At 34.4% G+C, this 16,252-nt stretch overlaps 1 protein-coding gene across 1 annotated transcript in view; it reads right to left on the reverse strand.

Annotated features, from left to right (window-relative positions):
- Positions 1-16,252, reverse strand: part of PRMT3 (protein arginine methyltransferase 3) — a 76,843-nt gene that overhangs the window by 21,444 nt on the left and 39,147 nt on the right. Inside the window, exons 11-12 of the mRNA XM_037522586.2 lie at positions 10,341-10,419; positions 236-423 (exon numbers count right to left, since the gene is read on the reverse strand). Of these exons, the coding sequence (XP_037378483.1) occupies positions 236-423; positions 10,341-10,419 (267 nt within the window). The remainder of the gene's footprint in view (positions 1-235; positions 424-10,340; positions 10,420-16,252) is intronic.

A 16,252-nucleotide genomic window follows, 5' to 3' on the forward strand; every position in this document is an offset into this window, starting at 1 on the left:
AGCCCAAGTAAATGATTTAAACCTTCCAATTCATTATAAGGACCTACTCTCTCCCCATATAAAGAGGTGTGACTCCAAGATGATATAGTCAACTGGCAAATATCATGATCTCATGTTGCTTCTGTCTTGAAGATCAGCTTATGAAATCAATGTACTAATTTCAAATACTGAACTCATAAATGAAAACTAGGAAAACTGGAAATACTGTTAAAAATGAAATCAGTAAAATACCTACCTTAATACTACTAGGATCTGAAATAAGTGTCTTCGGATCCAAAATTTCCACAACAGCTTCTGGAATAACTGCTTTCTTCATACAGGACATATTGAAGCCATAGACATCATCCCAAAAAGCAATTCTATCAGCATGTTTATTCACATCACTTACTGCCACAAGGTTGATAGCACAAAGGTCAGGATAAACTGTAACAAATAAAAACACCCAACAACTTAGTATTATTTCTGTTTATGACAAAATATAACATTTAAAGTATAAATACCAAATTCATTACTATGGACTACTAGCAGTAGGAAACTAATGAAGATACAGATGAGGGAAAATAACCAAGTTTCACCTCGTAGTCTCTTTTGAGAAAAGATATTAATTATTGTGATGTTAAGATTAAAATAAGAGTTTCAATGATGGGTTCTTGTAAAAATAAAACAGATGAGATGAACAATAATAAATAAACAAGAGATAAATACACTCATTAACATTAAAACTTATGCTGACACTAAAAAGGTATAAGATCTTTATACATTCCTCTGAAATGTGTAGACAAATCATTTAAAAGATATGCAACATATATGGTACTGGAACAAGAACAGACACATGGACCAATGGAACCAAATAGAAAATCCAGAAATAAACCCACAGATTTATGGTCACCTAATTTTTGACAAAGGAGCAAAGACTATGCATTGGAGCAAAGAAAGTTTGTTCAATAAATGGTGCTGGGAAAACTGGGTCGCTACATGCAAAAGAATGAAGCTTGACCACTACCTCATACCATGCACAAAAACCAACTCAAAATGGATTAAAGAACTAGACATAAAACCTGAAAACATAAAATACATAGAAGGAAATATAGGTGAAACACTACATGACATGTACCTCAAAGACATCTTTATAGACACATCACCCAAAGCAGTGATAGTGAAGGCAAAGATAAAGAGCTGGGACTACATCAAATTACAGAGCTTCTGCACAGCAAAAGAGACAATAACCAAAACAAAGAGAAACCCCACCGACTGGAAGAAAATTTTTGCACACAACACTAATGATAAAGGACTGATCACAAAAATCTACAAAGAGCTGATGAGTCTCATCAAAAACAAAGAAAATAATTCAGTCCAAAAATGGGCAGAAGAGCTAAAAAGAAACTTCTCCAAAGAGGAAATGCAAATGGCCAACAGGCATATGAAAAAATGTTCAACATCACTTGTAACCAGGGAAATGCAAATCAAAACTACAATGAAATACCATCTGACATTAGTGACAATGGCACATATTAAAAAAACTAGCAACAACAAATGTTGGCGAGGGTGTGGAGAAAAAGGAACTCTTCTGCATTGCTGGTGGGAGTGCAAACTGGTCCAACCACTATGGAGAGCTGTGTGGAGATTTCTGGACCTACTAAACATGGAGCTTCCATAAGATCCAGCAATTCCACTCCTAGGTATTTACCCAAAGGACACAGAAACATTAATTCCAAAGGGCACCTGCACCCCCATGTTTATAGCAGCACTATTTACGATACCTAAGCTATGGAAACAACCCAAATGCCCAAAAATAGATGACTGGATCAAGAAGATGTGGTACATATACACAATGGAATATTACTCAGCAATCAAAAAAGGTAAACATTTGCAGTTTGCAGCAACATGGATGGAGCTGGAAGGGATCATGCTCAGTGAAATAAGCCAGAAAGAAAAAGAAAAATACCGGATGGTCTCACTCATAGCAGGAATTTAGAAAACCTAAATAAGGGACCAGGAAAAAGATTAATTAATACAAAGTAAAAGTCAAAATCAACAAGCAACTATAAACCAGAGACACATCACGGAGTGGGGGGAGGGAAGGGGAGAGGAAGGAGTACGGTTAAAATAAAGGGGGGGGTGCAATTGTATGGGGAATATAACCAAAGTGAAAATGCACACATTGTGCAAAAATGAAAAATGATGTAAGAATTATATAAAATAAAATAAATTTAAAAAAGATATGCAACATGTAAAAAAAAAGTCGTGTCATAGAATTTTAGTTGTGCAGACCAGTTCATATTACTTTCTCTTGTTCTTTATACAAGGAAATATTTATGAGCATCAAGTATGCATCAGACAAATTTTTCTAATTTATAGACTTTGGATAAATGGTCCCTACTCTCAAGAAGTCAATGTTGAGACAATTTAGACAAATAAATGGGCAATTATTTGTGCAGTAACAAAAACTAAGAATTGGGAAGTACAACTTACCAAGAGAGTTCTCAGCAAAAATAGTAAATTCAGAATTGTCTCGAGCAGGGTTGTTAAGGAAGAGCCAAAGCCCAAGTAAGTTAGGAATGAGAAGGTATGTTCTCAGCAGAGCAAGCAGTCACAATTAACATACACTTCAATTAGGCAGAAAATAATGAGATATAAAGCTAGAAAGGTGAGTAGGGGCCAATGTGAACATGGCTCAGTAAATTTCATTAATTAACTGGATTTTATTCCAAGAATAATGTTACAGCCAGTGAAAAACTTTTATATAGGGTAGCAACATGATAAGATCTTGGTTTTTCAAAAAGCTATCTGGAATACAGTATGTGGAATAATAGGAGTGTGAGTCTAAAAACAGAGACAAAATAAGGGATAGTTGTACTCATCAGGTGTTCTGAAGTAGAGAGAAGGTTATGTGAAGGGAAAGATGAAGATATATTCAAGGGATATTTAGGAGGTAGAATTCATAGCATTTTTGAGATTGGCTGCTTGTGGCAACTAGGAAGAAGAAAGAGTCAGGATGACAGTTTTTAGTTTTAGCAACTGTGTAGATTGTGGTACTAACCATTATAATGGGGAATAAATAAGGGTAAATTCAATAAGAATTGGAGAGTTTATGAGACAAATGGGTGAAAATATCCAATAAGCTGCTGAATATATAGGCTTGAAATTCATGCTTTAAACAGCCCTAGTTTAAAAATATACATTTGGGGTTATGGGCAAATAAATGGAAAGGTAAGTTAATGGCTGTAATGGTAAGTAATGAGGCCACGTAGTAGTAGTAGTAAATGATAACAGAATTTGAATGTATTCGTAAGGAAAGAAAATGAAGAAATAGCTGAGAAGCTAGGGTCACAGAAGATGTAAAACTAAAAATAAGCAGTAAGGAAGCTAGAGAATGATTCAGAAAGAAACTCTCCTAATAACCAACAAAAGACTTTGTAACAATTTTTTTTTTTAAATACTGATTCTTTTTTGACTAATAAATAGCAAAATTGACTTTGTCCTTCAAATACCAACATTTAGGGGATTCAAGCATGAATTAAAACATAAACCAGTTTTTTATATCAACAAACTGAAATCTAGTTCACATGAACCAAGGAAAAATTCAAAAAAGGGAGGTTGGAGGGGTGGAAGCAGACACCTGTAAAGGTATGACCCTATACACCTAAAATATACACAGTGCTGTAAATTAACATTACTTCAATAAATATTTTAAAAATAAATTTTTTTAAAGAAATGCACAAAAGAAACAACTTCATGATTACTAACGAGCCTTCAGATTTAGAACAGTAGAGAAATAACATTCCCCCCAAACTTTGTTTCTATCCATAGCCTTAGGAATTTTATTATTCAATGACAGCAGCACTAAATTATCTTCCAAATAAAGCCCATGATAAGACCTGTTGGCATTAAAGCAATTGCTTCTTCCAAACCTGACATGTGAGATACCCAGACAAAATACCTGGTGTTATATCTCACTGATAAAATATTTTTAAATCTTCCCTAAGGGGGCATGTGAGGTAGATGTGATAACTGCACTGGGACTAGCATCTAGTGCCAGGTAAACTGTTACTTCTATTCTCTCTTCCTCACAGATATGGTAATGGTCTTGATTGCATTTAAATTTCTGACAGGTAACAATTCTTCAAAGTAACTGATCTGCTATGGAAACTGACATGTATTAGCTACAGGAAAGTTGTTCAGTTTCCTCAGATTAAGATGAGAAAACATGAAGAATTCTTCTTCTTAAAAAAGATTTATTTTATTTATACAAGAGCTGGGGTACAGGCCAGAGGCGAGGGAGGGTGAGAGGATTCACCAGAGACAGAGTGGGGAGCAGAACAGGCAGACGGATGAAAGCACTGCTGAGGGGAGCAGTGGGCGAGACAGGAGAGGTCTGCTGCACTCTGTGGGTCTCTCCCTGGCTGGCTGGGAATCGAACCCATACCGCAGAGATTGCACCACTGAGGAGGCCCGAAGAAAGAATTCCTAATGACTTTAGATATTTGCCTAACTTCTTGATATATCCTTTGTGGTACTTAATAATCACAGATGCTTTCCCACATTATGCGCTGTAATTTTATCCTTAAAGAGGAACATACTAAGTTCTATAGATTGGGAGTCAGCAAAAATTTTCATAAAGCAACAACTTTAGATTTTGTAGGCCATGTGGTCTTCTTTGAAACTATTCATCTCCATCGCTATAATGTGAAAGTAATAAGAGACAGTATTTAAATAAAGAGGCTGAGTATGTCCCAACAAAACACTGTCAACAGAAACAGACAGCAGGCCTGATACAGACAAGAGAGAAACAGATGTGGGGGTGATTACCAGGGCCACCCCAGTGTACCACTTTAGGGAGTACCATTCATAATATAGTTGATAGGAAACAAACATCCTCCAGAGTTGTACAATGCACAGCATACTTAACAAACTTAACATACTTCATAAAGCTCTTCTATTTAAAAAAAAAAATATTAAAAATTTTCGTCAAACATTTTAGTATCATCAGTCTCTTTCTAAAAGGTTGGCAAATTATGTTCCCTTGGTCAAATTTCATTCATTGCCTGTATCTGTAAAGTTTACCTGGAACCCTGCTTACAAGTATTGTTTACTTATTGCAGAGATCACATGGCCTACAAAGCTAAATATTTACTATCTGGTCGTTTAAAGAAAAAGTTGGCTACCTTGAGTTCTGTGTCCAGCAATATGATGTATTAAGAATACTACTAAGAAATAGGGATAATTTTTTCACAAATGAAAACTATAATATTGAAACTAAAAACATTTTCAAAATATGTTGGTAGTAAGAAAAAACAAATTAAAGAGGAATATGACTTTACTTTTTTTACTGTTGATATATATTTTTTAGGCTAATTGTGTTTCACAGCGACACAGAAAATCATATTTTTGCATTTTTAGAATTTACAAAGGAAATTATTTTTTATCTTTCAGCTAGCAAGACCTATGAATATTCATAAAGGACTTGTAATCAGTCTTATAGGTCAATTTGGGTATATATAACTACCTCACAGCTGTCTAAAATTTTGGGCTACCTTCCAGAATCCTGGAAAACCTTTTACCTTCACATTCTGACACATTTGTCATTTGATTTTTGTCAGATAGAGGCATAATTGAATAATTATTTCTTCTTATAGGAGAAATTAACAAAGCACTGATTGGACAAAAGCATCCTCTTAACAGACAATTTATAAATTCATGGCTTTGACATCTGTGTCCTTCTCGATTCACTGCCCCGAATTCATTTGTCACTAGAACAGCTCACATGGTGAATAAAGATGGGAAATCCTTTATCCCTCAGAATTGCCTCACAAACTTTTGGACACTAATGGAAAATACTGAGATTCATAAACAAACAATTGCTAGTAAACACTAGCATCCTAGCTTGTATGAAAATAACCAGAGAGTAAAAAGGTTTAGAGCAAAATAAGATACTAAATATATCCAAATAAACTGTTCTTTGCACGATATATGTAAAAACGTAGAGATTTTAGTGAAAATAACCATTAATGAGAAAATGCTTAATATGCATAAAGGGAAATGTACTCCAAAATCATTAAAATCAGCAGATACTTTGAAGTTGAATACACTCAAAACTTAATTTCCAACTTATATATTATAAGGCTGTCTTAAAAATTAACATTTATTTGGAAATCGGAATATCTGCCCATCATTAACTTGTAAATTGTGACTGGGTCCACTAAAATTTGGCTAAGCAAAAATGTAGCTGTAATATTCACTGAAAAATTATATACTGAAAAGGAAAATAAAGTGATACTTCTGCAATATCATAGAACAAAACTAAAATAATAAAAATGAAATAAGGAGATCTGAAAATTAGGAGGTAAGAGATGCATTATGGAAATACTGAAGGAAACCTATAAGCACTATGAACCAGTGTTAGAGGCTGGTTACATTGAGATAAGTTATGTGAAAGTCAAGCGGTATACAAAAGGCAGGTGTTGCTACCATGATGCTTAAAGTTTTCTGGTGAAAATGCAAAATCAAAGACCTTTGGAAGGTACAGTTCTATCTACCTACCTACCTACCTACCTTATAGAGTGTGTGTATATGTGTTTGTGAGTGTGTGTGTGTATATATATATATATATATATATAGTGTGTGTGTGTGTGTGTGTGTAGTTTATATCTGCCACTTTATTTTGTTGCCCCTTCTGAACTATTCATGTAATCTGCTATGTTATGAAGCAGGGCCTGCTTTCCTGTACTGAAGTTGAAAATGAAAGAACTTACCTTTCCTTCCTCCCTTTTAAGTTAAGTATCTTACAAGGCGTGGGATCCACTAATGATATGTACCTAAAGCTCTGTCTACTTCAAAGGCAGCAATGCCGACTGTTGGAGAGATCAGCAATGTCATTTGTGCCAGCTAGTGGACAGTATTAGGGTACTGGCATCATTTCTAAACCAGTTCCATAAAGTAATATTGAGTATTATTCCTGGATAGTTAGTTAACTTTCCAGCCTGGTTTTCTAGTTCTCAAAGTGATTTTCTATCCTACCCTAGCCTTTAAATAATTCCTACTCTCTCTCTTCCAACAAGAACACTGATTAATACAAAGGGAGATATACATTTAAAATAAATTACTAAGAACAGAACTCTTCCCCTAGTCCTTGGTTCAAAGGGGTCTAACAAGGGCCTGACCATCCACATTTCCTAACAAAAGCCCCAGGGATTCTGGTAGTATGTCAAGATCAGGAAATAGGTAACACTCATACCCCAAAATTAACCTAAAATGAATCATAGGCCTAAATGCAAAAGATAAAAAAACTTCAAGAAGAAAAACATAGGAAATTTCTATGTGACCTTGAGTAAAGCAAAAATTTCTTAAATTGGACATTTTTTGCAATATGACAGAGATTGAACATATACTTAAGAGTCATCTGCATTTATTCTTTTGTGAGTTGCCATTCACTTCTTTGAGAATTTTCAGTGGGGTCTGTGGTTTATTTGTCGATATATTTATATATTAGGGGTATTAGCTTATTTTTGGAGGCAGGAATTGAAATTTTTTTTAGTCTGTATGTTTTCTTACCATTTTATGGCAAATTCTACTATTTAGAAGTTTATTAAATGTAATCAAATTTATCAACCTTTTTTTTAAAGCTTCTGAATTTAAGTTCTAATTTGGAAGTCCCCTCCCCGCAAGTTTATCAAGTAATACACCTATATTTCCTTCTAGTATTTTTTACCATTTTATTGCTATTGCACCTTCAAAATTCACCTTTTGGGCCTCTCTGGTGGTGGAGGGATTAAAGTTTCAGCACTATTAAGCTATCACTACCCATTGTGGCATGAGTTCAATCACCAGCTAGGGAGCAAACCCACTTATGGCACAACAGACCTCTCCTGTCTTGCCCACTGCTCCCCTTAACAGTGTATTTCAGTAGATCTGCCAGTTCTGCTCCTCACTCTGTCCCTGGTGAATCCTCTCTTCCCCCACACCTCTGGCCAGTTCTTGTACGCATAAATAAATAAAAATAAATCTTCAAAAAAAAAATAAAAATTACCTTCTAAATTCTTTCTCTTTTCTAACTATACTAACTAGTACCTCTGATGTTTTAAATAACTATGTAATAGTGACCACCCAAATCTTGCTTCAACTTTAGAGAAATGCTTTTTGTATTTATCGTATAAGCTGGCATTCAACTATTCTAATTTTTTCCTTTTATAAAAATATCAAGAATGTAAGTTGCATTTTATCAAAAACCTCAAATATCCATGAAGACATACACATATACAAAGCCTTTACTCTATGCCATTATATACAGTGAGACATACATATATATGTGTGTGTCTCATATGTATAGTAAGACATATACAAAAAAATTTTGGTTTCTTCATGTATATGTGAATCCTCAATATTCTTTCTCTCACAATACATGCATTCTTCCTAAAATTGTTCTATTACTAATTGCTTAGTAAATCTTTCCTACAGAAAAACATAAAAGGAAATTTTGCCCTGCAATAGGAAAATGAATATGTAGGTAGATGATTGGTGATATTTGTTAAGGCATGCTCAAATACACAAATAGGTTAACCTACTTCATGTTATTCTGACTTTTCTTTCTTTTCTCTTGATTCAATTAAGCTACAACATTCAACAGCACTGCTTATATCACTCAATACACCTCTAGCTGTGAATATCAACTATATAAAATATGGAGAGACTTAGAAGTCCCCACTTAATCTCTCTGATGATGGGAAATAGCTCTGCTACTGTTTCATCAACTATAACCTCATTATTCGCATGCCTCAAGTTCTTAATGAATTTCATGGAGAATTCAATTTAAATGTATTAAGTAGATGTCACTCTTTCAGTAAGATCAATGAATACCATTCAAGAAGGTATGGAAATAGTTTTCTGAATTTTCCCTAGGATAAATTCAAGGCAACAATTAGATTCAATAAAATGTACTTTAGTAGTGAAACAAGAAGAACAAAAAGAACATGAATGTTGGAGTCTGGCAGCTCTGAGTTAAAAAATATGTTACCCAGGACATCTTTATGAGGTTTGTTCTAAAATCTCAAAAGGCTATTGTGAGGATTACTTGTAATAACATAAAGGTAGAGTTCACTATTTGGCAGCTAGCTGAAAATCAAAAAGCAGATAACAGTTTTTAGTTGTTAAGCATAGTAGTCATTTTTTTTTTTTTTTAAAACTACTGCAAGTATAGAAGATACAGCCAATTGCTGTTGGGTAAAATGCATCTCAAAATTCTAAGCAGGTTCTCATCAGAAATCAGGATTATATACTGATTTAGAAAGTACGGTGATAAAATAAGAAAATTTTAAAAAAGAAAGTCAATCCATTTAAATTATCAGAACTCTTTTGTACTGGAGAATTTTCTTGATGACTTATATTTTTGTCTTATTGATTTTTTTACTGTACCATAACTGCCAAAATAATTTCAGAGCAAAAGGCATAAATATGGTCAGGTGCTTTATGTCACTAGCTCAAAATGTCTCATCCTTTTCCTCCACCTTCATGTAATAGTTTTATCAACTGTACTCTAACCATGGAAACCATATGTTGATCCTGAAGCTTTAAGAAAGGGAAGGTACAGGACAGGTGGTAAAGGGAGACAGATGCTATGCAATTCAGTTTTAATGACTCAATTCAATAAACATGTACAATGTTTTTTCTGTTCCAGGAGCTGTGGTGCTCAACTAAGAGTCATAACCACTGCACTGAAAGACAACATTTTGTTTGTATACAGTTGTTCACAGCAGGACTGTAAAAACACAATCTCACTTGAACATGCAGAGTTAATATGATCAATAGTTCACCAGGGACCTGAAAAAAAAAGTCTTCTACATTTATTGGAATCCATTTAAAAATATAAATTGAGTATGTTTTGCTTTAAAAACTTTGCAGACACCAATGATTATTTAAACTTTCTAATTAAATCACAGAGAAGCGAGGGTTACATATTTAGTGATAAAAATTTTCCTCTAAAGCGAACCATCTCCAACCTAGTATGAAATATTCTACTCGAATAAAAGAACTAAATGTCCCAAATATTAAAAGTCAAAAGGTCTTTGTTAAATTTTGATTTGAATTCAAATAGCTTCCAAATCTGATCTTTAGTATTTTTATAAAAAGTGTTCTTAAAAATGCCACTGACTTAAGAGTCCTGAACATCTTATATAATGTTCTACCATCAAATGTATAGTAAACGAAAGTCTTAAAGCTTCATCTAATAGGAACATTTTTCATCTCTATTGGGAACTTTCTCGGTCATGCATAGTTTATTTGAAATCCAAAGGTTCATGTGGTTCTGCCAGACTAAAATTAGATTAAAACTAGAATTTTATACTCACCTGATCCTCCTTTTGCCAAGTATTTGTTCTTTGCATAAAGTACAGAATCTAACATGGACTCAAAAAGAAGAAAATAGCCCTGCATGAAAGGGAAAAAGTGGACTTTAGAAATGAGCAATATCCTCATATGCAAATAAATTTAAATACCTGAGCTATTCTTTTAATACACAATGTTTTTTTGTAGTATGCTCCCCACATAGTACTTATTAGAATATCAGGCCAGGCTATAAAATGGAACCAGAAAGTTTATTACAGTAAAATGGATTAAACCTTTTTTACCTGTACTCCCATTTTCTAGATGACTGTTCCATATAAAAATGAAATTTTTAGATAGAAATTATTAATATACCCATAATATTACAATATTTATCTAGAACAGTGATTCTCAACTACAAATCTTCCTTGACTTACAATAGGGTTACATCCTGATGAACTCATCCTAAATTCAAATTATTTTAAGTGGAAAATGAATTTAGTACACCTCTGCTACAGAATGCCATACTTAGCCTAGCCTACATTAAATATGGCAATACAACAGAATACCTTTATTAGCCTGCAGCTGGGCAAAATGATCTAACACAAACTATTTTACAATAAATTCTTTACTATCTCACCTAATTTATTTAGTATTATACTTAAAGTGAAAAATAGAAATGATGAGTATGACACCCAAACCACAATACCCCCAAAAATGCTGGTAACACAATATACTGTAGAGTATCAGTTGTTTGCACTTGTGATTGTGTGGGTGACTGGAAACTGTGGTTAGCTGCTGCTGTCCTGCACTGAGAGAGTATTATAGCATAGTTCACCAGCCCAGTAAAAGATCAAAATTTAAAATTTGAAATATGGTTTCTATTGAATGAGTATTGCTTTCACATTATCATATGGCTGAAATATCATTAAATCACAGTTAAGTCAAGACTATCTGTAGGCCTCCCTGGTGGCGCAGCGGTTGAGCGCTGGGTTGCGAAGCTGCCCGCAGCCTCTGCAGCGCCGGTTCAATCCCCGGCTGCTCCCCGGCCACCGGAGGAGGGTCCCACATGGCGCGCAGACCTCTCCTGCCGCCCGCTGCTCCCCTCAGCAGTGTGTGTACTTCGGTCCTTCTGCCTGCTCTGCTCTCCGCTCTGGCTCTGGTGAATTCTCTCACCCTCCCACGCTTCTGACTGTACCCAGTGCATGTATAAACAAAACAAACAAACAAATAATAAATAAATAAAAACATGCCTCTATAAAAAAAAAAAAAAAAAAAAAAAAGACTATCTGTAGCTTCTGTCCCCAGGGAGACATTTGACAGTATTTAGAGATATTTTTGATTGTTGCAAGGAGGGATGCACTGGTACCTAGTAGGTAGTGGCAAGGGATTTTAATAAATATCCAAAAATGCACAAGACAGACCCCCCACAATGCACAACTGTCTGGATCCAAAGATGACAGGGCTAAGGCTGAGAAACCCTAGTCCAGGACACAGTTTCTCAAAGTGAGTCTCTCTTTGGTTTAAAAAAAAAAAAAAGATGGAGGTAATCTTTAATTACAGAAGTTTGAGAAACAGAGATTATATCCTCTTCTTAGGGATTCACAATGCACATTAGTACATTAAGAGTTCTGAGAAGTGTTACAGTAAAGAGGACTGTTGACCATATTTTAAGCAAGAATTACCCACTTAACCACAGGCCGTTTTTTTTTCTTCCATTTAACATCTATTAATACCTTGCACAGCTAAGGCTGTTTGAAATATGGTTCATGAAACACCATCCCAGTGTTCTCTCAGATTTTAAAGAACAGTAATAAATCCTCTATGAAGGAAAGATAATCACAGAACAAATGAAATGAGAACTTGCCCCTACTGATATCACACAGTACATTCTAGCATGTTACACAGTTCACTATAGAAAAGATGAAGTCACAAGCAAGAGATCAAAGAGAGATCTTTCTCCTGCTAGACTCACCTCCCAACATCTCTGAGCAGTAACTTTAATCAACTGCTCAGCACATTATATGTCTTATGACTGCTTAGGGGTCAGTGAACCAAAATGAATTTTACCCCAATACTAACAATCTAAAGCAAAACTATTCTCACCCATTTGTTCTATATACAAATAACCATCTGATAGGATGAACAGAATATTCTTTTAACCACATGAACTAAAATATATTTCAAAGGTTTATCTACAGTAAGAAATACCTAGGAACTTGGAATGTTAATCTTGACAACAAATTAACAGCCAATTTAATTTTTTTAAGATTTATTTATTTATTTATTTATTTATACAAGAACTGGGGTACAGGCCAGATGCGTGGGAAGGTGAGAGGATTCACCAGAGACAGAACGGGGAACAAAACAGGCAGACTGAAGAAATACACTGCTGAGGGGAGCAGCAGGTGTGACAGGAGAGGTCTGCCACTCCATGTGGGACCCTCGCTGGCCGGCTGGGATCGAACCACCGCTGCAGAGGCTGCCGGTAGCTTCACAGCGCAGCACTCAACCGCCTGTGCCACCAGGAGAGGCCCAGCCAATTTAAATTACAGAAAATACAGTTCTCATGCCTGAATTACTTATAAAGGAACCTAATTAAACTGTCACTCTCAAATCTACATTGGCATTTACCTACTTTCCCTGACACACAAATTTATTGATAAGAAAATAATTGTTGACTTAGTGACAAAGTTCATTTATTAATGTGTTTACACAGGGAACAAATAAGGATTTGGTGGAAAGTACTGGTCTGGGTAGAGTACTTCAGTAATATGTCTACCTCTTTCAAGTCACTTTCCCATTAGTATCATCTTTGTGTTCATTAAAGGAACTTTCTGAATTAATATTTTTTTTTTACCAGTCTTGACATAATTCATGCAAATGCTTATAAACATAAATTCTTTGATTTAAATGAATATTAATTTATGCCAAGGAATTACTAGATGAGGAGGCATCTATCAACTTGTGAGAAAAAGATCAGCTGTTAAAGCATAGATAGTTAATAGATTGGGGGGCAGAGGAGAGCCCCTATTTAAAAGATTGCTGTACATGAAAACAATAAAATTTACAATTTTATTATGAATTATTCAATATAATCCATTCTTTTTTGGAAATAGAGCAAAAAAGTTTGGTTTTGATTTCACAATGTTCAAATTTACAATAATAGTATCTTAATGCAGTTAGCTAAGTCTTTATTTTGCTTTCATATGCTGAAGTTTCATCATATTTCCAAATACTATGAACAAACCCACAAGTATTTTTGATCAATAATTGAAAGTAGTACCTTCTAGCAACATGCTCATTTGGTCATTCATCAGAGATTAACTTATACCACATTTTAGTGGGCTGTGGTCAATACCAACAGTATAGTCATTAAGAGGATGTACACAAGGATTTAAATCCCAGAGTAGCCCTATTCCCTGCTGTGATCTTAAGCAAGTCAACAGCACTGTGCCTAAATTTCATCTATAAAATGACAATAACAATGGCAGTCTACTTCACAGGGTTATTGAAAGGATTAAATATGTTAATGCATGTTAAAAGGGTTTGGAACAGTAAGTCAGCTTCACCAAAAAAAATTTAAAGCTATTTTAAAATGTTTGTAAAGGCTAAATCAAAATTTTAAAATCACATTTAATAAACTGAGAAACAAAGAACTAAAGAATGAAGGATGAATTTAGTAAATTTAAGAATACTAAACTGCCTAGAATTATGTAACATTTTTAAGTGAAGGGTCCTTATTATAATCCATAATATAGGATAATTTTTTTTTTTTCAGGAATACATGCTGGTCAGTCTCAGTCACTATTCATTGTGGAAATTATCAGTTTAGAAAAATTAGTGCATAAACTACAATATGTACAGAAACAAATAGATGACATTTATGAGATACATTAATGTCTAGTTAAAAATATTAGCAAATGAAATGATTCATATTTGTATTACCAATAGCTGTCCTTTCTCTCAACTTTTGCTAAACTTCACTTTACTATGGGCTTTTTATGTGATAGACTAGCCTTTAATTTCCTGAGAATTGTCCTTGGTTCTGTACCAAGTCATTTATTACTGATATCAGAAGGCACTGCTCCAAATGCCCTACTCATCTGCAGTGCAATTCAGACTGCAATTTCACAGGCTGCTGCCTCACCTGTAGGGGTGCCATCTGGAAGAGAATTATACCTGATATTTTCTCCCACATTGCTCATGGGGCACTCTTATTTCCAAACTGACATTCACTTTTTAAAATTAAGTTTTTCATTTACACTTCAAAAATTAATTACAACAAAAGGAACACAATAGGTTAAATCTGGAATTAAAATATCAACATGATTCATTGAAATGGGCTTGCTTATGATATCTTCTTGGAATAAATTAATGATAAAAGAAATGTGTGCTACCTTAGGTAGCAGGTGCTCTTTTCGAATTTTATCTCAGTTCAAATAAATGAATTACTGACATACTCAGTAAGAATTAACTATTTTTTTAAAAAGAGGCTAAGGAAAGGTACAAATAAAATTAGTTTCATCAGTAGAAACGTCTAGTGAAAAATAGTAATCTGGATTTATTTAAAGATAAATAAAACATAACCTCCAACAAGTAAATAAGTCTATGAAATATAATTCAGAATACTTAGTTTATTTCTGAAGTACAATAAACATCTGATGATTTTTCCCCGAATACTAGTCTCAGTTCTGTAACATTTACCATAGAGTTTTATCCAATGTGAGTGGGACTAAAGTGAGTTGTTAACTGAAAACAATGCATTTGAAATGAAAACACATAAACACAGTTTACCAATATACTTTGAGGATGGACCCATTAATTGAAATATCCATTATCTTCCCTGCCTCAAGCACACCCACAACAGACTGTAATTTTCAGTTTTGGTTATTTTAAAACAGAAAAAGAATCTAAGGGCACTTGCCAAGCAGAAAGTCCTTGAATTCAGTAATTTCTACCCTCTCATTCCAAGCCTTTCACAAATGTTTTACTCACTACTTTATTCACTAGCCTTTTTTTTTTTTTAAACAGTCTTGTTCTGTATTTTTGGTTGATACTGATTTTCTATAAATGAGCAGACAAATACAATAAGCTGCTTTTTAAATATAAGATGCTTACATTGGTTCCATTTATATAAATCTGAAAAAGTAAAAAATAGAAAGCACATTCTTTAGGGATGTGAACAGAAGTGGCAAAACCATAAAGATAAGCAAGGAAATTATCACCATAAAGGAAAGGAGATGGGTTACCTCTCTGAAGCAGGAAGAGAGTTATAACTGGGAAAAGATACTTGTGCAGCTTCTTCCTACATTTTGATCAGGCACTCTGGCTGATGATAGCACAAGTGTTCATTATGTAACTATTTGTTACAAGGCACCTGTTTATACCATTTTCTGTATAAATTTCACAACTTAAAAGATCATGAAAGAAAATTTTAGGGCCTCCCCTGGTGGCGCAGCGGTTGAGCACTGAGCTGTGTACCTGCCCACAGCCTCTGCAGTGCTGGTTAGATCCCTGGCCACCAGCGAGGGTCCCACATGGCACGCAGACCTCTCCTGCCGCCCGCTGCTCCCCTCAACAGTGTATTTCGTCACTCTGCCTGTTCTGTTCCCCGCTCTGGTGAATTCTCTCACCCTCCAGCGTTTCTGCCTGTTTCCAGTGCTTGTATAAATAAAAAATAAAAAAAATAATAATATGCATTACTTGGAAAAAAAAAGAAAACTTTACATGACTAATTACATAATGTGCAATAATAATTATATAATGTGCAATAATCTGGGTGAAAGCAAAAAGAACATAACATTCATCTATGTTTATAAAGCTTTAAAATGTCTAAAATACCACTTAGAAAATAAAAGTCTAAAATAGAATACTATCAATTAGAAAACTAAATAGGTCAATGGAACAAAAATATTACCAGGGACAAAAAAAATAG

The sequence above is a fragment of the Talpa occidentalis genome, unplaced genomic scaffold (genome assembly GCF_014898055.3).
Source record: "Talpa occidentalis isolate TD23 unplaced genomic scaffold, MPIMG_talOcc4v2.1 talOcc4.3, whole genome shotgun sequence".
NCBI classification, from domain to species: domain Eukaryota; kingdom Metazoa; phylum Chordata; class Mammalia; order Eulipotyphla; family Talpidae; genus Talpa; species Talpa occidentalis.